This window comes from Propithecus coquereli, unplaced genomic scaffold (genome assembly GCF_000956105.1).
Source record: "Propithecus coquereli isolate 6110/MARCELLA unplaced genomic scaffold, Pcoq_1.0 Scaffold119, whole genome shotgun sequence".
In the NCBI taxonomy this organism is placed as follows: Eukaryota; Metazoa; Chordata; class Mammalia; order Primates; family Indriidae; genus Propithecus; species Propithecus coquereli.
Window position 1 is genome coordinate 493514 of NW_012135969.1, and position 22285 is coordinate 515798.

Sequence of the window (22285 nt, forward strand, 5' to 3'; positions counted from 1 at the left end):
TGCATTTTCCACATTGATAGATATTATCAAACTGTTCTTGGTTGAATATTTCCATCAAAAGTGATGCTAGTGTTTATTTTCCCACATGATTACTAACACAGGGTATTATCGACAGTTTATTATTTTTGCCAATCTAATTGAGGTGCAGTGATATAGCATTGTTGTTGTGATTTGTATTTCTTTAATTTTAAGTGAGGTCAAGTATATTTATAAGTCTTTTATATTTTTTCCCATAAACTGCCTATCCATTACTCTTTGCCCATTGTTATTGTCCTTGATTGAGTCAGGCCCTTTATAAATTAAAGAGATTAGCTCTTTGTCAGAGGTACTATGCAAATATTTTTCCCAGTTTGTCATTTGTCTTTGTATTTCATAAGTTTTTCCTTGCAGAAGTTTTTACTCTTCAGTGAGTCATATTTATTTACCTTTTTTCTTTATGGTACCTCAGTTTTGTGATTCACACCTAAGAGTCATCCACACTTCCAGATCATTAAAGGAAAAGATGCACCTATGTCTTCTTTTACTGTGTCTGTGGTTTCTTCCTTCTTTCCTTCCTTCCTTTCTTCCTTCCTTTCTTCCTTCCTTTCTTTCTTTCTTTCTTTTTTTTCTTTCTGCATTTAAGTCTCTGGTGTATCTCAAGTTAATTTTAGTATAAGAAAAAACCCTTCAGTTCTTAGTAAGCTACCCCAGAGGGCCTAAAAGTTGATAGTCCTAAAAGATGCCTTCACCTTTTTTTTCCTTTTACTTTTACTTAAGAAAGTAGGCTATTTTTTAATGATAGCTTTTTATTATGAATCTAAATGACTTTATAATTTTAAAAGCCACTAATGAATATTAAAGTATTATATTCCTCTAAATTCACTTTTAGCATTTCTAATGTCCCTACTCTATATTTTGCATAGTCACAAGCTGTGTGTGTATTCCAATTTATGCTCTGGGTTTGTCTTTTGTTGAACATGGGAGCAAAAGACAAGGACTGAGCCCTACTTCCTTGAAGATCCCACACCCTGGTATCTGACCCATATTTTATTAAAACTGTTTTTCAAAGTGCATGAGTCATGAAATCAATGAAGTGAGTCATAGCCAACGTTGTAAAAAATGAAATAGAATAGACTAGAAGCCACTTTTGGGGAACATATGGTTATTTAAATATGCATTTCCATGAAGCGTATTTCAAAAGTTGTTACTTTTGAAAGCTTTATAATACTTGTACTGAAACACCAAGTTTCCTGAAATGGTATGAGAAGAGCCTACAAAATTCGTGGTGGTTAGGAGGAAGAGTCACTTCTAACTTCTGTGGTTATTTCTTCTTCTTCCCCCTGCCCCCTTTTTTTTTGAGATGGAACCTCACTCTGTCACCTGGGCTAGAGTGCTGTGGTGTCAGCCTAGCTCACAGCAACCTCAAACTCCTGAGCCCAAGCGATCCTCCTGCCTCAGCCTCCCAAGTAGCTGGGACTACAGGCGTGTGCCACCAGCCTGGCTAATGTTTTCTATTTTTAATAGAGATGAGGTCTAGGTCTTGCTCAGGCTGGTCTTAAACTCCTGATCTCGAGCAATGCTCCTGCCTCAGCCTCCCAGAATGCTAGGATTACAGGCATGAGCCACATTGCGCCTGGCCTTCTGTGGTTATTTCTGAGGTCATCTGAAGAGGGTTCTGCAGACGAGCTCTAGAGAAGGTGGGAACTTAAGAAGTCAGATAATTGCGGTTAAGAAGATGGCTGAAGATACAAAAATGAGCAAGAAGGGAGAGAGCATCAGAGCAGCTTACATGAAGGTTTTAGAGAGGAAAGATTGAATTTATAAAATTAATTAGGAGAATCAGAAGTTGGAAAAAAGGGGACCAGCAAAAAGGGTAGAAGGGTAGGAGGTGCCTTCCTCTGGCGCAGGTTCGAACCTGAGTCCAACTAGGTTGTCCTCTTCTCTTGTAGAATCCTTCTCTGTTCCCAAGTTCGAAGTCATCCCCACCGGAATGATCACAGAAGGAGATCAGCTCCACATTAGGTGCACCATTCAAGTGACACACCTGATTCAGGAGTTTCCAGAAATCATAATCCAGAAAGACAAGGTGATTGTGGCCAACAGCAAAAACAGCAAAGCGGCCACCTACTCAGTCATGGCCATGGTGGAGCACAACGGCAACTACACGTGCAAAGTGGAGTCCAGCCGCATATCCAAGGTCAGCAGCATCGTGGTCAACATAACAGGTAGGATGCTGCAGGAGGGTCTTGGCCTATGGCAGAGCCTAGAAGCTATTGTGCTAGAATCCAGGGTGGCCAAGGAGAGCTGATACGTTCTCTGTCCCTGCTTGTCCGAATGAATGTGCTGGGGGGGCTTTGGTGCTCGTGGAGAAAAGTCAATGCTGAGCAAGAAAGCAGTGTGTGTGGTGGTTGAGGGTGCAAGCTCTGGTGCCAAATCCCAGCCCTACCCATCATTGCTTCCGTGACCTTGGGTGAGTTATTGAACTTGCCTCAGCTCTGAGAGATGGGGATATTGATGGTGCTCACCTCACAGGACTGTTATAATTACTAAATACGATAGCTAGAGCTGAGCACGGTGGCTCATGCCTGTAATCCCAGCACTTTGGGAGGCCGAGGTCGGAGGATCATTTGAGGCCAGAAGTTCAAAATTAACCTGGACAACACAGTGAGATCCCATCTATACAAAAAAATAGAAAAATTAGCTGAGCATGGTGGTGCATGCCTGTTGTCCCAGCTACTTGGGCGGCTGAGGCAGGAGGATTGCTCGAGCCCAGGAGGTTGAGGTTGCTGTGAGCTGTGATGATGCCACTGTGTTCCAGGCAACAGAGCAAGACCCTGTCTCAAAAAAAAAAAAAAAGACAGAAAACTATGCCGTAAGCATTAGCTCCATGCCTTGTACGGAGTGAGCACTCAATGAATGCTCGCTAATGTTTCCATTACTATGTTATTAATATAGTTATCTGTCCTCTGTGCCAAGCACTATGCTAGATCCCAGACATGGGTCCTATGATGGGGCCATGAATGAGAAAGTGTTAGTAAACTCAAAAATAATAGTCACAGTTCCCCTTAGTTGTACACTGTACGACAGATGTATATACATTTTAATTTCATGCTCATAACAATTCTGGGAGGCAGGTATTATGATGCCCCACTTTAGGGATGTGGAAAATGAGACTGAGAGGTTAATAACTCACCCAAGGATTACAGGGTTACCAAGTAGCCGAACAAGTGTCACCCCCTAAGCCTGTTTGACTTCCAAACCCACGAGCTTAAAAGTTCCCTCAGATTCCTATCCCCCTTACCTGGATTTATTTTTCTCTAAAATACTTACGACCAAAAAATACTCTACCTCTCTTGTTTGTTATTGTATGTGTTCAGCCACTAGAATGTAAGCTGCTGAGGGCAGGAACATGATCTATTTTGTTCAGTGCTATATCCTTAACACCTAGAACAGCGCCTGGCACACAGTAGGCGTTCAATACATGCTTGTTGAATGAAGGAATGAATGTTGGATGACGGTGTTTCCGAGGGCAGAGGGAGTTAGCACTTCTTGGGTCCCCAGTACGAGTGTTTGTTCATGCACATAGCATTCATTCATTCATTCACGCACTCATTTACTGAAAGCCCCGTATGTGTCAAACATTGAGTGTGCAGCGTCAGCAATTGTCCCCAGTATCACAGACAGGCTGCCAACTACGCAGCTGGGCGACTGGCAGATATGTTGGGTTCTGCGGGTCTGCAGTGTGTGCTAGCAATTTAGTTAATTATTGATCATGACAAATATTTGATGGCTCATGATATTTTTTTACTAATATGATTTATACCATCTCATTAGAGAAAAGTACCAATTCAACGTATATTGAGTACTTTCTGTATGCAGGGCAACTTATTGGGGGTAGAGAGCTGCCTAAGACCAGGCTTTGCCTTTGAAGAATTCATAGACATAAACAGATCGGCCTATGGCATCTTGTGTCAGCAGCCTAGACGCTCTGCCCAGGGCACTTTCCCTGGAAAACTTCCTCCACGAGGCTTTCCCTGATTTCCCAAGCCTAGGCTCAGTGTTCCTTCTATGGGCTGTGCTGGAAGCAGCGTGTTGGAATCACCCGCTAGATGTGAGCACTTGGAAGTCAGGGACTGTTTCCTATCCACTCTGTCTCCCAATGCCACGCGAGGTGCCCACCACAGAGACGGCCGGAGACAGAGACAGCAATAAACACTCGTGGAACGAAATGAGTGAGTGAACGAATAAACCAGTGAGCGTGGGAATTGTTACCTGCTGCCTTACAAGTTGCAACACTTGTCTAATCCATGTCTGTGAAATAAATTGGATTAACAAGAGAGTGAAATCTGCCTTGGGAACCCCAGGCAAAGAACGAACTCTAGCTCTTTAACGGTGTAGGCATCAGGTGTGTGGGAAGTGAAGGGAAACTTTCTGCAGGAAGTTGGGACTTGGTTCTGCCAACAGCAGCTGGGCCAAGGGCCTCTCCAGGAAGGGGCTTCAGGGTGGTGGCCAGACACCTCTCACTCCATTCCCACTCACTGTTTTTCAGAACTGTTTCCCAAGCCGAAGCTGGAATTTTCCTCCGCACGTCTGGACCAAGGTGAGAGCTTGAACCTGTCATGCTTCATCCCAGGAGCACCCGTAGCCAACTTCACCCTCCAGAAGGGAGACATGATTGTGTCACAGGCTCAAAATTTCACCAAGATAGCCTCGGAGTGGGACAGCGGGACATACACCTGCACTGCTGCCATCGGCAAAGTAGTCAAGAAAAGCAACACAGTCCAGATATCCGTGTGTGGTGAGTACGGCCTCGCTGACACAGAGGGTGTCCCAGGATTGAATGGGAGGGAGGGGTTTATCGCCAGCTGCCACCCTGTCCTGCCTGAAGGCAGATCAGACCCAGGCAGGGGAAGAGCTGATGGGAGAGAGAGAAGGGTGAGATGGGGGGCTGAACAGAAGTGGGTATTCCTGCTAGGAGCGCAGGAGAGAGGCAGTGCAAGGAAAACGGTTGGCCAAAATCAAGTTCACAGCTGTATCGTGACAGTGTGCTGTCGGTGCAGACTCCGAATGGGCAAGATTCTGGCCGCTGGAGCAGGCACCCATGCTAAAGGCCACAGAGGAAACACTGCTTAGTCAACTTTAAGAAGATCTAAGTCCCAGATTTTTATCCAAAACCTGGCTAACCTGAAGGGGTAGGACTTCTGGAGGGTGAAATGTAGTATCTGAGCACCGAGAGCTGGACTTCTCAGGCTTGAATGTGCACACGAGACCCGAACACAGGTTCTGACTCAGTAGGTTGGGTCGGGCCCGATTCAGCATCTGTAACGAGGGCTGCTGCTGGCCCCTGGACCACACTTTGAGTAGCAAAGTTCTTTACGAATGTAGATCACCAGGTAAGCTGTCACTGTCCATGTTATTATTCAGTCATGGGCCTTCAGTTTAACCTGTGGCCAGGATTTAACCAGCTAAGATTTTAGTCTCAAATGAACCAGGATGTCTTATCCTATTGTTGACTCTCTAGCCACCCACCTAACTCAAAAGGAAAAAACGCAAGAGACAAATTTGAGTTGTTACATTTTAATTTTTTTGTAGTTCTTAGGAGGAGGTCATTTCATTTTATAAGGCTTATAAATAAGCTGATATCTAAATCATGACCTGGGAGAATTCTTGTCTCTTGTCTCCTGCAATTTACTCCCAGGAGAGGCTGAGGTACTCAGAAGAATTTGTTTTCAAATACATTCTGTTTGGATACTTGTTATACTTTTCTTATGCTTTGCTGTGTCTTTGCTCAACACCAGAAAAGTAGATTTATGTGTACGCGTGCATGAGAGTTCTAGTAAAATATAAATATGAATTAATGGGGATGTAATGCTTTCCTTGAATTTGTGTCATTCTTTATTTTGCTTATTGTACTTCTCTTTCCCTCTCCCTTCTCACCACACACACACACACAGACACACACACACACACACCCCATTTTGGGAGTCCCGTGAAGGTAGACAAGGCAGGCAGGCATTTGAAATTACGGTGATAGACAAAGTGAAGCCCAGACTTTGGAGAAGGAAACCTCTTGGGCTGGAGGCTTGGCTCCTGCTTCCAACGCCATTTATTAATACACGGTCTCTCCCTCCGTGGTTCTAGAAAATCTCTCCAAGCCGAGGATTTCTCACGATGCCCAGTCTGAAGTCATAAAAGGACAGACCATAGAAGTCAGTTGCCAATCGATAAATGGAACTTGGCCTATTGCTTATCAGCTTTTAAAAGGAAATAGAGTTTTGGAGAGTTGTACAAAGAACTCCAATGATCCTGCCGTCTTCAAAGATAAGCCAACCAAGGACATGGAATACCAGTGTGTCGCCGATAATTGCCATTCCCACGCCAAAATGTTCAGCGAGGTCCTGAGGGTCAAGGTGATAGGTGAGTTGCGGTGCTATGAGAAGAAATCGTTGGGGTTGGGGCTTTAGTTAACATCTTTTTGAAGGTTTAGTGTTGCCCAGGGATTGTGGACAATAAGAGAAGTGGGTGGTACTTGTGCAAAGTCCGTAAGCAAGATATGCATCAAAGCATGACCAAGGCCCAGTAAATGGGGCCAGAAATTATTTGGGGACTATTGATGTGACGACCGATGTAATCTCTTTTCAGAACCTTTCTAGTGAAGTGCTAAAATATCATAAGCCTGCAAGTGTCCTGACTTCAGGAAGCCCTGAAGTTGTGTGTTTGGGCTCCCTTAGCATTTCCTCTTTTTCGGATGAACAGAGAGCCATCTCTCAGCTCTGAGAACTATAGACCAGGGCTCTTCTCAACTGTTGACCTCTGGTGGGGCACCTCTGTCGTGGTGGAACTCACAATAATGACAGCTACTGGCCATGGTCTCATGGGAATTGCTAACACTTGTCCGGGATTCTCATACTCAAGAAAAACATACCATTGTCTGAAAGTTGGCTAGGCCATTGCTTGCATCTCTTACATGCCCTGTATCCATTGGAAGGAGCGGAGAAAGGCTTCCTCCTCTTCATCCTCTGTCCCCTTCTTGTTTAATAATGCTTATCTGCACATGCTGCTTGGACATGGATTGGATAGAGAGATTCCTGCTTCTATTAATGTGTGGTCTAATAGCAGCCATACTTTTCCAGTTAACATTAACATCAATTGAGCACCAAATGCTATGGGACATACAAAAAAAGAGAAGATATATTCTTAGTTTTCAATGCTATAATAAGAAACATAGGACCTCCTGATGAAATAATGGAGAAATGTCTGAATAACAGTACAAATGAGCACAGAAAACATGTTACAGGCAACACTTGATTATTTGTCACACGAACCATATCCTCATGGTGATGTTGGTAGTAATTCAGGGCATGGGAGACAGTGTCTAGCTTGGCTGGGAAAGCTTTGAGAAGGAGCTGGGCTTTGGAATGGGTGGACAGAGATGGCTGAAGATGGCCTGCCATCTCTAGCAAGCACATGGGCCAACAGCTCCAGGCAACACTTTGAAAGACTGTGGGTAAATCAGATGGTGGGAAACAAAGGCTGGGAATGGAGAACCACTGGATATAAGCTACAAAAGTGACAGATTCCAATTGTGAAGGGCATCAAATGCCAGTCTTAGAGGCTGGGAATCATCCCGTGTGCAATGAAGAGCCATAAGAGGGAAGGAAGGATGGAATGAGATGGGTTCTTAGGAAGATCAACCTTGTGGTTGGATCAACAGGAAGGGGTGGAGACTTCAGACCTCAGGATACCTCAGAGGCTAATGCAGAAGTTCATGTGAAACTGTTGGTTTCAATTGGGTCGATATTAGTGGCAACATTTACTGACCTCTGACCATCTGTCCAACCCTGTGTGAAGTACTGTAGTAAATTACTCCAATCAATACTTACAACAGCCACGTAAGACCAGTAGTAGTATTGTCCTTGTTTTACGGTAAGGCAACTAAGGCTTAGGGCGAACTACTGGTGGGTGTGGGGCCGGGTTTGAGTGCAGGCAGTCTGGCTCTGAGCTACTACCGCCTGGTGCGTCACGGTGACAGAGGCCTTCAGGTCAGGCTGGACCCTCTGGGAGTCTGTCCTTGTGCAGGACCACTGCTGTCCCGGGCCTGGCGCTGGCTCCCTCTGACAGACAGGTCCATGGTCTCGCCACACCTTGCACTCACGGGAGAGCGACTCGAAAGTCAGAACGCCCCTCTACTGGCCAGTCCACTCTCACAGTGCTAGTGAAGTCTACCTGGGAGGACATTTGAGGATCAGGATTTTGGAGCATGGAGCCGGGAAAAGGGGAGGGGATATAAGAGATAGCCGAGCTCCGCTTGGACCTGCTGGGAGTGAGGCCGGCTGGGCTTCCAGGTGGAAATGCCCAGGTAAAAAGGGAAACTGGGAGTTCAGGAAAGGAATCTGGACTAGAGCTATCTGTTTAGGTGTTGAACGCCCAGGAATAGAAGCCGTGAGTATAGGTGAATTCACCAAAGAGGAGATGGAAAGGACTGAATTTTGCAGAAAGCCCATATTTCCAGATCAAGAGAAAGAATAACTAGTGAAAAGCAGGGGTGGCAGGTGAGGAAGGAAGAGAATCAGGGCTGTGAGGCTGCACAGAAGCCCAGAGAGGGCTGAGTTCAACAGGAAGGGCTGGTGGAACGACAGTGGAACTACAGCGGGGCAAGGTTGGCAGACTGGAGGAAGAACGTTCGCCTTGAATTTAATCTGCAGAGGACTCAAGGACGATGGTCAGGGGATCAGGCAACCTTTCGAGTTTCTTCGAAGCCAGAGATAAGAGTGCAGAGTCGGAGCACAGGATGGAAGTCAGATTTCAGGGGTAACAAGAAAGTGGGAGAGGAGGATGTGAAAGCGTAAGGGAAAAAGGAGAAAAACAGGACGATAGCTACAGAAGGCAGTGGGTCGAGGTTATTTGTAAGATCTGGAAGTGCCATGAGTCTCTCTAAGCAGAAGGAGAGAAATCACTGACACATACACACACACACACACACACACACACACACACACACATGCACACCGACCCCTTAACAGAACATGAAGCTGATCTTATAGTCAGGCTGAGTGGCCAGTGATCTTCAAGGTGCTGAGTGAAGGGAGGTGTCCCTGGTGTCTTGTGTTTACTGAACAAGCGAGGACAAGAGGCATCTGTGGCTTGGTCACCCTTCTGGGCTAATCAGGGAAGGAACTGAGACGAAGGGGGATGAGAGGAGTGACTTGAACGGAGGGCACAATCCAAGTCCGAGTCAGAGCCGGGGAGGTGTCTGGCCCATACGCAGCGGCTGTTTCGCGTTTAGGAAAAGCAGCGCTAATCCTCTTCCTGCTTTTCAGCCCCAGTGAGCGAGGTCAAGCTTTCCATCCTGTTGAGTGAGGCGGTGGAGTCTGGGAAGGAAATCGTGCTTCGATGTTCCGTGAAGGAAGGGTCTGGTCCCATCACCTATAGGTTTTACAGAGAAAAGGAGGGCAAACCCTTCCACCAAAGGACCTCAAATGACACCCAGGTATTTTGGAGCGAACCGCAGGCTAGCAAAGAGCAGGAGGGACAGTATTACTGCACGGCCTTCAACAGAGCCAACGCCGCCGAAAACACCCCTCACAGCAACTTACTGCCGGTCAGAGGTGAGTCAGGGTCTCAGCACCGAGGTGTAGGGTGGGCTTTAAGGGGCAAGGCCTCTTGCACCCCTTGTAAGAGGAACTGGGGGGAGTTTAGGTCATGTGACTGAGGATTAAGAGACCAATGTCCTCCAGGCTCTTGCAAGTGACAGAAACCCACTGAAATTAAGTAAAAAGGAATTAGTTATAAGGAAGTAGAAGTGTTACTCAAATTAGCATTGGTGAAAAGAGGAATGGATAATTATAAGGAACTGAAAGCATTTCACATGGTCCCGATTCCAAATTCTTGGCCAAGAGACACCGGTTCACTCACCTTGGGTCAAACACCCACCTGGATCACCTGTGGCCAAGGGCAGTGGGTCCTGCAGAGAGGACGTGGTGAGGGGAGTCCACCTGTGTGGGTGGAGGTGGTTTCCCAGAGAAGGAAGAGGGCTGAACCCACCCCCCAAAATTCTACTCTAGCGAAGCTGGTTTGTTCCCGCCTGGAAAACCACAGCTGACGTCTGTTTGTAACAGAAACAACTATTTCTGTACCATCTGCCAGGGGAGTCCCTCAGGGGGAAGATGACAGATGCAAGCAATGGAGAAATCAGTCTCACTTGTTGCTTAAACCTGATATTATTTCTTGCTGGCAGAGGAAGAATCCGTATATTAAAAAAGAAAAAATTTTTTTTTCATTTCTAGTTTTTCTCTCCCCATGGAAGAAAGGACTTATTGCAGTGATTGCCATCGGAGTGATAATCGCCACCTTGATAGTTGGGGCCAAATGCTATTTTCTGAGGAAAGCCAAGGGTGAGCATCGTTCTCTCCTTCTGTTCTGATAGGCTGGGTGGCGCTTTAGCTCCCCAGGGCGGGCTGAGGAGACATAACCAACTTTCCTCCTTGGGGCACCACCTTGGTAATCAAAGATTTTGGCTCTGGTAGGCGTGGAGCTTTTGTTGGCTCTGGATTCAGCGAGGCAAAATTGAAAGTAATTTCTTTTCTAGTTGGGCAAGCCAGATAAGACAGATTCTGGAGGAAGCTGCATCTTTGTGTGTTCACAAAGCCATTTCTGTGGGGTTGGCCACACCTGGTCCTGTAATGAGTAGAGTGGGGTATGGGTGTCATGGAGACACACACGTGCACATGTATGCATACACACATGCACATGCGTACACATACACTGAATGCTTCCTGATTAACCTGCCAGTTGTGCCATGATTTCTATCTACCTACCCCGTGCTTGGGGTTAGCCAAGCATCGATGGAGAGCGAGGACCACCTGCTGACACTCAGCGATCAGAGTCAGCTCTCCCGGACTCAAGGAAAAGGGCACAGCACCAGTAAATTCTGCAAAAAATTTTTGCGAGTTCTTTTGGAGCCTTTGGTGCTGCTGCCCGGAACAGAAGGGGGCAGGTGGGATGAGAAGGGGCCCTGGGTTTTTCCTCAAGCAGGAAAGCGGCCACCCCTCAGGGGAGACAGGCTCCAGGACAAACCCTGGCATCGGCCTCAGGACAGCTTGGAGTTAGAAGCACAGGGGTTGACTTAGCCTTTACTTCTTGGAATTATCTGGAATCAAAGAGGTAGCTGCCTCCTCATCTGGCTAATCTGGCTCCTATGTCGTTGTCTCCTTCTCCATCACACTCCACTGACAAACGTCGCCTCTTGCTGAAATAGTCAAGTTGTCATAAAGCTGGGGAAATGATGTGAAACCTCTTGGTATAAGACCAAGAGAACACCTCTTTTCTTTCTTTGCTTATTTTTTTTTAAAGGATGAGTATATTTGGCTTTCTTTCCTCTCTTTTTATGGGTATTCGATCTTTAGGAAAGTCAAATGTAGTTGAAATGAGTGTTTCTCTCTGGTATGGACGTGAGAACCTTATACTGACTTGGGTTTTTCTCTTTCTTTTTTAAAGCCAAGCAGATGCCAGTGGAGATGTCCAGGTGGGTGCAGTCGTGAGAGGGGCGGCTGCTCTGTGGGGAGGGTGGGCATGTCTGGAGGGAGACTCCAGGCCTTAGGAAGTTTGTAGTGGTTCTTGGCAAACTCAGGAAAGTATGAGCCTTCCTCGTGTGCGTGCGTGTGTGTGTGTGTGTGTGTGTGTGTGTCTCAACGGAACGTTGCCAAATGTCCTTTCGTGGGAAAGAATGGTCTTTACTCTGAGATCACGTCCTTCCTACGCTATTACTTGTGAAATCCCATTCCTTGTGAAATTCTAATGGTAGTAGATAAAATTTTAAAAATTTACCTACTTGGCAAAATAGAGTTGGCCTTTTAGAAAAATGGTTTTACTATCTTTACTGTTTTTGAAATCCAAAATCCAAAAGTATGGAAATGATTGCTCTGTTCTGGAGAGAAACAGTGGCAAGGGTGATAAATTCAGGGGATCGAGAGGGGCCTGATAAGGACTCGTTTGGTCCTGGCCTGATATCTATTTTAACAGCAGAAAGTTTTGTTAAATAATCTTAGAGCTGTAAAAGATATTAGTTTGCCAAAAGAGAGAGTAAAGTTTTCCTCACTTTGGAAAAGTCTTCCTGGTTTTCTCATGATGTTCCCTTGGTTATGTTGTTGGTTTGGGATTAGAGCCAAAAAATTCTTTCTTTTACATGTATATATATAAAAATTTTCTTTTAAAATTTCATTTTAAGGCCAGCAGTACCACTTCTGAACTCTAATAACGAGAAGGCGTCAGATCCCAATGTGGAAGCCAACAGTCATTATGGTAAAGTCTTGATGTCCTTCCATTGCTGATTTTTCCCGACGTGCCACACACTTCTTAGCCCCCTCAGAAGCAGAATCTGTAAATGGCAGGGTTAGAGTCGAAAGGGAGACCCTGGCTTCAACGGGGACACTTCATCTAATCAGCCATTGGATGGTGAGATAGCAAATCAAAAACTTAAAAGGAAAAGTACAACATTTTATTCTAATTTCACCACCTTCTGAATTTCCTGTAGAATGAAAGGTGGAGAATAATCCTAATGCCTTGTTCCCTGCGAAGGCTTTGAATACTGCTCTAGTGTAATAATTCTCCGTTTGTGAGGCAGAGACCAGATACCAAATTAAAGCATTGGTCAACATCTTCTCAGAGGGGATTATTACAAGCACAAGACAGTTTTGTTTCAAATTTGCCACAAAGGGAAACTAACTTAAAGATTTAGTCCTTAGAAGAGGCATTAAAAAAAGTGTTTCAAATAGGAATACTTGGTTTGGGGGGCTCATCACAGCTTGGGGGTCAGCTTAGCAGGGTGGGTGGCCAGTCCTCAGAATTCTTTGAATCTCATTAGGTCTGTAAGAAAATTGCTCCAGCATTGTAGCTGGAATGCTACTTCCTTCCCAGAGGGGGCTATAACTATTCCACACAGGCAGTCCTGTCCTGGACCAGATTTGGAGCAATTTTCTTTCTTTATCAGCAGCTTTGGGAATAGAATGCTCATGTTCTTTTCTAATTCTATAAGTGTCCCATAAAATAAGAGATATGCCTTTTACAAGGAAATATTTTACTGGAGAAATATGTTTTAAGAACTGAGAAATTCTTGTAGTCTGAATCATGAACCTTAAAAAAGGAAAATAAAATATTTATAGTAATAAAAGTAATGTGCCAATAAAAAGAAAAGAACAAATACATTGTTTGAGAAACTATATTTAGGCCAGGCTCGGTGGCTCACGCCTGTAATCCCAGGACTCTGGGAGGCTGAGGCAGGAGGATCGCTTGAGCTCAGGAGTTTGGGACCAGCCTGAGCAAGAGTGAGAGTCTCAAACTCCTGAGCTCAAGCAATCCTCCCGCCTCGGCCTCCCAGAGTGCTAGGATTGCAGGCGAGGGCCACCGGCCTGGCCTGTAAAAATTTTTTTTAATAAAGAACAACTTGATAGGCCGGGCGCGGTGGCTCACGCCTGTAATCCTAGCACTCTGGGAGGCCGAGGCGGGCGGATTGTTTGAGCTCAGGAGTTCAAAACCAGCCTGAGCAAGAGCGAGACCCCGTCTCTACTAAAAAAAAAGTAGAAGGAAATTATCTGAACAACTAAAAATATATAGAAAAAATTAGCCGGGCATGGTGGCGCATCCCTGTAGTCCCAGCTACTCGGGAGGCTGAGGCAGTAGGATCACTTCAGCCCAGGAGTTTGAGGTTGCTGTGAGCTAGGCTGACGCCACGGCACTCACTCTAGCCAGGGCAACAAAGTGAGACTCTTGTCTCAAAAAAAAAAAAAAAAAAAAAAAAAAAAACTTGATAAAAAAGACAAAAACTTTTGTTTATCTGTGCCCACCGAGGTGATAGCCTGAAGATACTGCTTCTTTAAACCATGTTTTCATCAATCCAATTCCTAACTGGAGAGGGTTAGTTAACCAGAGTCCTTCATGTCTGTGAGTACTGGCTGGTACCTTCCAGAAAGAGGTTCAATTTCTAATGAATTTGCTCACATTGAACAATTCTAAATTCTGAATAATTCACAAACAGAAGTGCCCCTCCCATGGGGTGGTAGACATCCCATTGGTGTTAGGAAAGGACCACACAGCGGGTCAGAGGGGGCCCACCGGGGACCAAGGAGGGGGATCCAGAACCCAGAGACTGATTGTCACCTACAATGAAGAAATCAGGATTGGCTTCCTTTGTTAGCGGCACTGAATTTTTTTAGACGCTATAAAAAACTAGAATTTCCGTTGTCACTCATCCTAATTGTTATTTTTCAACTAGGTTACGATGATGTTGGAAACCATGCAATGAAACCAATAAATGATAATAAAGGTAATTACCTAATTAAATGTTTTCATTAGACACTTTTGCATGTAAAAGGACCCTACAGGAAAAGAAAACTAACTTTTAGGCTGGTGGATAATTCCCCACCCCTCTTAACGACCCTGTGACTAACTGATGTGTACACAGAGATGGCTACTTGCTTTCTCCAAAAATGCTATCTAGTGTCCTTAATGGGAAAGTAACCTAAATCCAAGTAGGGGAGAACTGGGTTATACCTAAAAAGCAACTTCCCGCCTCAGAACTGGCTGCTGAGTAAGGTAGCAGGACCTCTTTTCTCTTGGGTATTGAGGCGGAGATTTTAAAAGACAATTAACAATAGATCACTTGCTTCCATCTAAAGCTCAGAGGGATTGGGCTAAATCGTTTTTTTCAGAATTCCTTTCCGCTCTGAGCTGCTTGCGTGCTAACTCCTAGAGAAGTGAAAGGATTCTGTAAAGGCTCTTTCTGAAAAGCATCCTTGACTGCAGAATCATCATTTTAGTAGCTGATGAGAACCCCTGATTCTTTGGGGCTTTAAAAACAAAACAATTTTATTTTGAGTTCAAGACAACCTTCCTAGCTTTCACGTCGCACTATGAGCGACTTTGTTAACTGGCATGCCTCACACTCTTAAAACGTTTTTAGGCTGCTGGCCCCCAGTCCCCATTTCCTGAGATTCCTTTGATCTTGGAGACAGCTCTGTAGGCCTGTGGCCATGCAGAAGGCCGCCAGCATTTTGAGTGAGACTGAACTGGGTTAACTGCCGTGGCTAATACTGGGCCGTTTTCTGTCTCTACTGACCTGTTACAAGTCCTCCCACTGCAGAAACGGGGACCGGTGTGGGAGGGTCCCTCCACATCTGGGTAATGGGAGTGTCAGAAACTAGACCACTGGCCCCGAGGTCCTGCCTCTGTCTCCCAGACCACCGCAGGGCTCATACTGCCTTCCCCAGCTGGAATGGAGTTACCCCTGTGTCTAACCACCCCATCGAAATGTGAAATACATTAATAATTTTAATGAAAATCTCTAATGTGGTCTGAGGCCCCTGAAAAAGATTCTGTCTAAACACAGAATGCTGTGGTTTGTTTGAGCAGAGCCTCTGAACTTGGACGTGGAGTACACAGAAGTGGAAGTGTCCTCAGCTGAGCCTCACAGAGGTAAATGCCGCGCTCACTTGAGTGAGTCCCATGCTTTGCTCTCGGCTGGGGTGGAGACCCCAGGGTGGGGGTGCTGTGCCCAGTGAGAAGAGTCCAGGCACCCTCAGTTGCTCCAAGCGAGGTGGTCACAGCACAAATACTGGGCCCATCTAAGGTAGAAGCAAAAGCCCTGGCCCAAGCTCTGAGCTGTAAAATTTCGATAATTATTAGCTATGATGCTACTAATAATAGATAACATTTATTGAACACTTACTAAGTACCAGGCAATTACTAAGTGCTGAGAAATTCATTTCTGTGCAAGAGACTTTGAAGGTAGCCTTACTCCTGAGTGTTGAGGCTTTTTTCCAGAGGTACCCCCACCGTGGCCAATCCCATGTGTTCCTCGCTTGTGCAGACTGAACGTGTATAAATCAAATGCATGTTTTGAGGTATTGAGGGCTTTGCTGTTTAGTAGGACACTTGGGTAAAGGCTTTTTGAAAGCAGGAAATCCTTGGCAGTGTAAACAGTGGCACTGGTTTTACACCTCAGGTTTTGTTTGTGTGCGTGGTTCTCTCCAGGGCAGGCCTGCCTGGGGGTCCCTATCTCTGGTTCTGTGCTGGGAAGACAGATGCAGAGCGGGCTGGGCCACAGAAAATTCCAAAATATCAATCTCAGTTGCTTTTGGCGCTAGAAAAAAACATGGATATCCTAACCCTCCTCCTCCTCAGCTCACCAGAGGGCTGGGCTCCTGTACGCTCAAAGGAAATAGTCATTCGGAACCTCCCTACCCTGCCGGGATGCTCCTTAGGACTGCTCTGGGGCAGTTTTGCAGGCCGAGCCCTCCATCGTTAGCCAGAGGCACATGGCGATGGCATCCTGAAGTCACCTCTTGCTCCATGATCTGGGAGGAATGTCGGATTACTTCCTCCTTCTCTTGTTCAGCATGGTCTTGTCAGCAGGTGTGTGCGCAGAACTTTCCTGCCAGGGCCGTCCTGCACAGCCCCTCGCCTGTGTGCTGCTCCACTGGGGCACCACTCCCATAGCCTGCCTGGGATCGTGCTGCCAGTCCGCACGGCCACCCGGGCACCCACTCGCAAGTCTAGACTGGATCCGAGAGGGCTGGGAACCGTGGCAGACCTGAAGTCTTCCTCGTCTTTGATCACTGCAACGTGATCACTTGTTAGATAACAAGTAGTGATTAAGGCCCATGATGGAATAGCCACCATGCGAGCAGCAAAGGACACGCAATCCTTTCCTAGTGCGGGGACAGCCCGAGAGGGGGCTCAAGCAAAGGAGCGATAGTATCGGATCATAGTAAGTGCTTAGAAGGAGGAGAACAGGGTGCAATGAGAAGGCATAAAAGGTGATGCCTTTTCAGGAGGCCCCTTTGAGGGGTGGCATTTAAACAGGGCCTGAAGGGTGCAGAGAAGGCAGCCCCACGAAGGGGGTGGGGGGCAGGCAGCACCAGGAAATGGGAAGGGCAGTGTGAGGCGGCTCAGGGCTTGGTGCATTTAAGATCCGAAAGGCAGCCCTTGTGTCTTAGGGTGAGCGAGGCAGAGGGAGGCATGTGGCGCTGGGGCTGATGCAGGGCCTCTAAAATTTCATTTGCCTTCTGTTCCAAATGAATGAGAGAGCCTTTGGAAGGCTTAGACAGGGAAGTGACAGCTTCCAACTCCTATCTTTAAAAAAGATCCTCATGCCTGGGGAGGAAAATGGATCGAAGTGGGGGCAAGAACGGAGGGAGAGAGACCAGTATGTTACCACCAGCCAATAGGGGACGAGCGGGGAGCCAAAGTGCCAGCAATGCGTGGATTCTAGATATGTCCTGGAGACAGAGCACAGTGCCAGATGAAGAATGCATGGGCCAGGATGGGGGAGACGGAAGTACCGCATGTTTCTTGATTGAGCAACAGCATGGATGGTCGTCACGTCCGAGGTTGGGAGGAGGAAGCTTGTGATGAGTTCTGGTCAGTTTGGGTTGAGTGTGAGATGTCCGTGCGACACCCAGCAGTGCTCAGAAGCGAGTCTGGAGGGGACTGTGGTGGCTTCTCCCCGGCCTTTCCTGCACATAGCACCCCCTCTGTCACCAGGCACTGTGAGCGTGGTCTCCTGAGTAGCGGTTTGCTTCCTCTTGAGGGGAGGTCAGGTTTGGAGGCAAAGTGAACAAGAGGGGAGGGCTGCCCAGAGGTTTTGATTTTTGTTTAATTTGTTTTGTTTTGAGACAGTCTCACTCTGTCAGCCCAGCTAGAGTGTGGTGGTGTTATCATAGCTCCCTGCAACCTCAAACTCAGGTGATCCTCTGCCTCAGCCTCCCGAGTAGCTGGGACTACAGGCATGCACCACCACACCCGGCTAATTTCTTCTATTTTTCGGTAGAGATGGGGTTTCACTCTTACTCAGGCTGGTCTTGAACTCCTGACCTCAAGCGATTCTCCTACCTTTGCCTCCCAGAGCGTTAGGATTACAAGTGTGAGCCACCATGCCCAGCCGTGCCCAAAAGTTTTGGGTGTGAGTGGAAAAACCCACTGTCTTCTCCATTCTTAAGCCTCCACATTCCACTGAGCACTCAGTGAACTGGGCCCTGGCACAGGGCTTCTGATGCCACTCCCCACAGAGCGCCAGGCCCTGGCTTTGCTCAGCTGCCGGCTGGGCCAGAGTGGGGTGGAGCTCTGAGGGCTGTGCAGAATACCTGGATGGCTTTGGGTTGAGGGAAGCTGGAAGGGGAAGGAAGAAGTAGGGTTTTGTCTTTGGAGAAATGTCCATTTTCCATTCCTTTGGGGATGTGTCCCTGGAAGTGGTATCTGACATTCTTTTTCTCCGCTGAAGGTGGGGAGGGATTGAATGTAGGGAAGAGGGAGGTACAGAGACCCTCTAGAGGAAGCCTCCTCCTTGGCAGCTAAGGGGCAGCTGGGGGAGGGCCAGGCCTCAGCCTCTGGTGTTCACCCCTTACCTTCCTGTGCGTGGGGAGCAGAGTGTTACTAGGTGAGGAAAGGGCTTTGTGGGCTCCAGGCCAGTGACGATCAACTTGACCTGGTCTTGTTCTCAAGGCCTGTTCTCAAGGCCTCTCCTCTTCCACCTGTGAGGGGGGGATGGGGGCCACGTCCAGCTCTAACCCTGGCTGGCAGCTGCCCAAGTGGTCACTAGGGGTGGAGGAGGGGTGGGAAGGAACTCGTTAAATCCTGGTTTGCTGCGTGTTTGCTCCAAGGCTAATTGCTGGGAAAACCCCATGACGTCGAAGCCATCTCTTCCTCTATTAACACAGAAAAACAGAAGCCAAAATTAAGCCCCATCCGGAAACATCCCTGACAGCAGAGACAAACAGCTCGCAGGCCTGGATTTGTCATTAGCAGGCAGCTGCTGCCACAGGGCACAGAAGTGGGAAGTAGTCATGAGCTGACCCCCAGGGACCGCAGGGCAGAGCAGACCCGGGGACGGCAGCAGCTCCAGCAAGAAGTGGAAGCCACCCCTGCCGTCCGGGCTGATAGGAGTTACGAGGAGAAAGGGGGTTGAGCAGAGCTGCGCAGGTCCAGAGGGGGTTAGGTCATCCCCAAGGCGACCACAGAGGTCTTCCAGATGGCCCTCATGTGCTGGGGGGCGGTGGGGCTCTCGAGGTGTCCAGGCCCTCAGGCTTGGCCACCGAGCTCTCGCTTTCCATTTAGTCCCTGCCTTCCCCGGTTCCCACCGTGGGGCTGGCAGTGCCCGTGCGCCCGGTGCACAGCGTCCTCCAGGGTTTACCACAGCATCAGCGCTGTTTGCATGCATCTGCCTCACAGCCCGGTGCTCCCAAAAGCTGGAACCAGGGCCGGTCACCTTTCCTATTGCATGGTGCAGGGCACACAGTAGGTGTCTAGATTTATGCTGGACGAGTGACGTGCCCAGGCCTGATGTCGAGCAGAGGATACCTCGGGAATGTGAGGGACCCCCCAGCAGGTATGGGGCTCCCTAGAGCTTCCCTCTATGCCCCCAAATCTGGCACCACAGAGAGAGAGTGGAGGGTTGTACGGACATCTCTGCTGTCCCAGCTGTGGGATCTCCTGGTATCTCAGCCACTCTACTGAGTTCTCTCTCCTCTTTGGTAACCTGGGGGAGTCACTACAATGCCTTCTGCAAGGCCCCGGTCACCACAAATGCCCCAAGTTCAGTTGTGAGGATCCAAACCACCCCCACACCTCTCTCCTGACATGTGGGTTCTGACACAGAAACCACCACCGTTCACTGCCGCTTCAAACTTTGACAGGTGTCCCCAGGTAGCTGCGCAAGCCTGGGAAGGGGACATGCCCATGCCCAAGACCCCAGTTGCTGCCCTGGGGGAGCTCAGGATCTGCCAGGGGAGAATACAGGGGGACAAAGTGAGTGTGTCATAGGCAAATGTCTCCAGAGTGCTGCGGGAGCACGAGGGCACACGTACCTGCCCAGGGCGCAGAGAGGGGCGAGTGTGTGGGTGTGCACACAGGAGCGAGGCTTGCCTGGGGTCCTGGAGGAATGGGGCAAAGGAGTGTGTGCAGGGTCAGCAGGTGAGAATCGGGCATCCCTGGGGCACGGTGAGTTGAGGGCCTCCCAGTGCGATCAGAGTCCATGGTCGTGCCCCAGCCATCTGCGCCTGGGAGAGGAATGCCCACCTGGCACTGACCACGGCCGCAGGAAGAGCCTTAGCCTGTCTGAGCCTCCCTTCCGCAACTTATAAAAGGAGAATGTCAGCCCAGACAGCGTCGGGCACCTTTCCACAGTGAGGCATCCTTGTCCTCTGTGCAGGTGACAGGAGCCGGGGAAGTGGCCAGATTCCATCCTGTTTCCTCAGGGTGTGTGTGTGCGTGCCTGCGTGCATGAGTGTGGACATTGAGTACAAGCGTGTGTGTACACGGCATGCATGTCTGTATGTACATACAGAGCATGTACACACTGTGTATGACGTGTGTAGACACACTATGGGTATGTATACCGTACGGGGATGTACACAGCATGTGTGTGTGTGTGTACGAGCATGTGTGCACGTGTTTGTGTATACACACCCTGTGCTTATACCTCAGTGTCAGGTAAACAGATGGCGGCAGGGCACACTTTGTCTCCCAAGCCCCTGAGTCTCCTCGGGGTGTGATCCACACCCTGGGTCAGTCGTCTTGTCCGCTGTTCTGAAAGGGTCTGGCCCACAGAATCTCAACCCTATCTGCATATTGGGTCCTCCAGGAAGCTCTTAGAAAATCTGACACAAGGGCCCAGCCCAGACTGATCCAGTCAGAGTCCGCAGTGAGGCCCAGGTGCTGGTGGGAAACCTGCGGGTGCGGCCGTCCAGCTCCGCATGTGCTTCCTGGTCCCAGCTGAGCCTTAGAGTCCCTGATGACGTCCAGGCTGTCACCCAGGCCTCGGATCCGGTTCTGGATCCCAGGGGCCGGGCTCCCAGGTAATTGGGAGGCCATAGCCCAGCCCTGCTGGGAGGGGCCTGGCAAAGCAGCTGGACACCGGTCACTGTGGCAGGGAAAGAGGGATGGGGCCCGAGCTGGAGGCTGCAGGCCTGTTCTGGGGCCCCCTCCCTGTGGTCCCTCAGGTCCAGGGTTCCTCTGGGGCAGGTGGCCCTGGCCCACAATGACCTGTTGACCTCCTATTTCCAGACTGAGAGTGACACTGGTTAGACCCGAGATGTCTAAAGTCAGGAGATGACAAGGTCTCCCGGTGCTTCTGGCCTCGGGCAGTGGTAGGGCAGAGCCGGGGCGGGAAGGCCTTGCCTGTGGAGCCTCAGACCCTTCCCTGCTTCCGCAGGGGCTGGCCTGGTGCCCAGGACAGCTACTGACCTGTGCCTGGTCCCTTTTCTAGCTCTGGGAACGAAGGGCATTGAGACGGTGTACAGTGAAATCCGGAAAGCCGACCCTGGTGAGTGAGGGTCCCCCGATTCCCCAGCCTGGAGGGTGGACAGAGAAAAGAGGAAGCGAAGACAGCCAAAAAGCCGCTCACCGCAGGGTGTTGGCTCACTCCCTCCCACTCCCTTTAAAAAGCCTCGGGTTACATGACTGTTCATTTAGGCAAAGAATGCTCATTGACCCCCATGCTCACCGAGCCTCACTGCTCCCCACACGGGCCCTGACGACTGGGGCTCCCCAAGGTCTTAGACAAAGTCAAGTGGTTTGCTTTGAAGACACTCAGTGGCGTCAGCCTTTCTGAGAGCAGACTGACTTTGGGGGTGAGGGGGGGTGGGTTTAGAATTGCCCCAGGCCCCACATCAGTCCCCACAACCCCCCACTTCCTCACTGAAGCTGAGCACAGTCCCCAAGCAGGCACGGAGCTGGGGAAGCACCCAACAGCTTCATTGTTTTGTCTAATGATTGTATTCAATTCTGGTGAAATGAAATCCACAAAGAAATGTTTAAACTCTGAAAGTAAGCGAGCAATCCAAAAGACATAACAGTCTGGGGGAAAGAGTAGCTGTGCAAGTATCTAGCTTTGCACAGTGGACCTCTATGTATGTGGATTCTCTGAAATGGAACCATTAGAGTGGGCTGGGAAATTTCTGCCAAGGACGGCTACTCCGAGTGCAGCCTGAGAACCGCCAGCAGCGGCAGCAACAAGCTCAGAGCCCACAGAATCAGAATCTCTAGAATCTGAACTCAGTGAGCTCTCACATGTTTCTGATGCTGCCAATATTTGAGAAGCGCTGTGTTTTTTTTGTTTGTTTACAGAGTCTCACTCTGTCACCCGGGCTAGAGTGCCGTGGCATCAGCCTAGCTCACAGCAACCTCAAACTCCTGGGCTCAAGCGATCCTCCTGCCTCAGCCTCCCAAGTAGCTGAGACTACAGGTGTGCTCCACCACACCTGGCTAATTTTTTCTATTTTTAGTAGAGACAGGGTCTCATTCTTGCCCAGGTTGG

At 48.5% G+C, this 22285-nt stretch overlaps 1 protein-coding gene across 1 annotated transcript in view; it reads left to right on the top strand.

Annotated features, from left to right (window-relative positions):
- Window positions 1–22285, top strand: part of PECAM1 (platelet/endothelial cell adhesion molecule 1) — a 42319-nt gene that overhangs the window by 5585 nt on the left and 14449 nt on the right. The window contains exons 3-12 of the mRNA XM_012662783.1: window positions 1929–2204; window positions 4529–4777; window positions 6121–6396; window positions 9300–9587; window positions 10266–10373; window positions 11476–11503; window positions 12206–12279; window positions 14249–14299; window positions 15385–15447; window positions 21236–21292. Of these exons, the coding sequence (XP_012518237.1) occupies window positions 1929–2204; window positions 4529–4777; window positions 6121–6396; window positions 9300–9587; window positions 10266–10373; window positions 11476–11503; window positions 12206–12279; window positions 14249–14299; window positions 15385–15447; window positions 21236–21292 (1470 nt within the window). The remainder of the gene's footprint in view (window positions 1–1928; window positions 2205–4528; window positions 4778–6120; window positions 6397–9299; window positions 9588–10265; window positions 10374–11475; window positions 11504–12205; window positions 12280–14248; window positions 14300–15384; window positions 15448–21235; window positions 21293–22285) is intronic.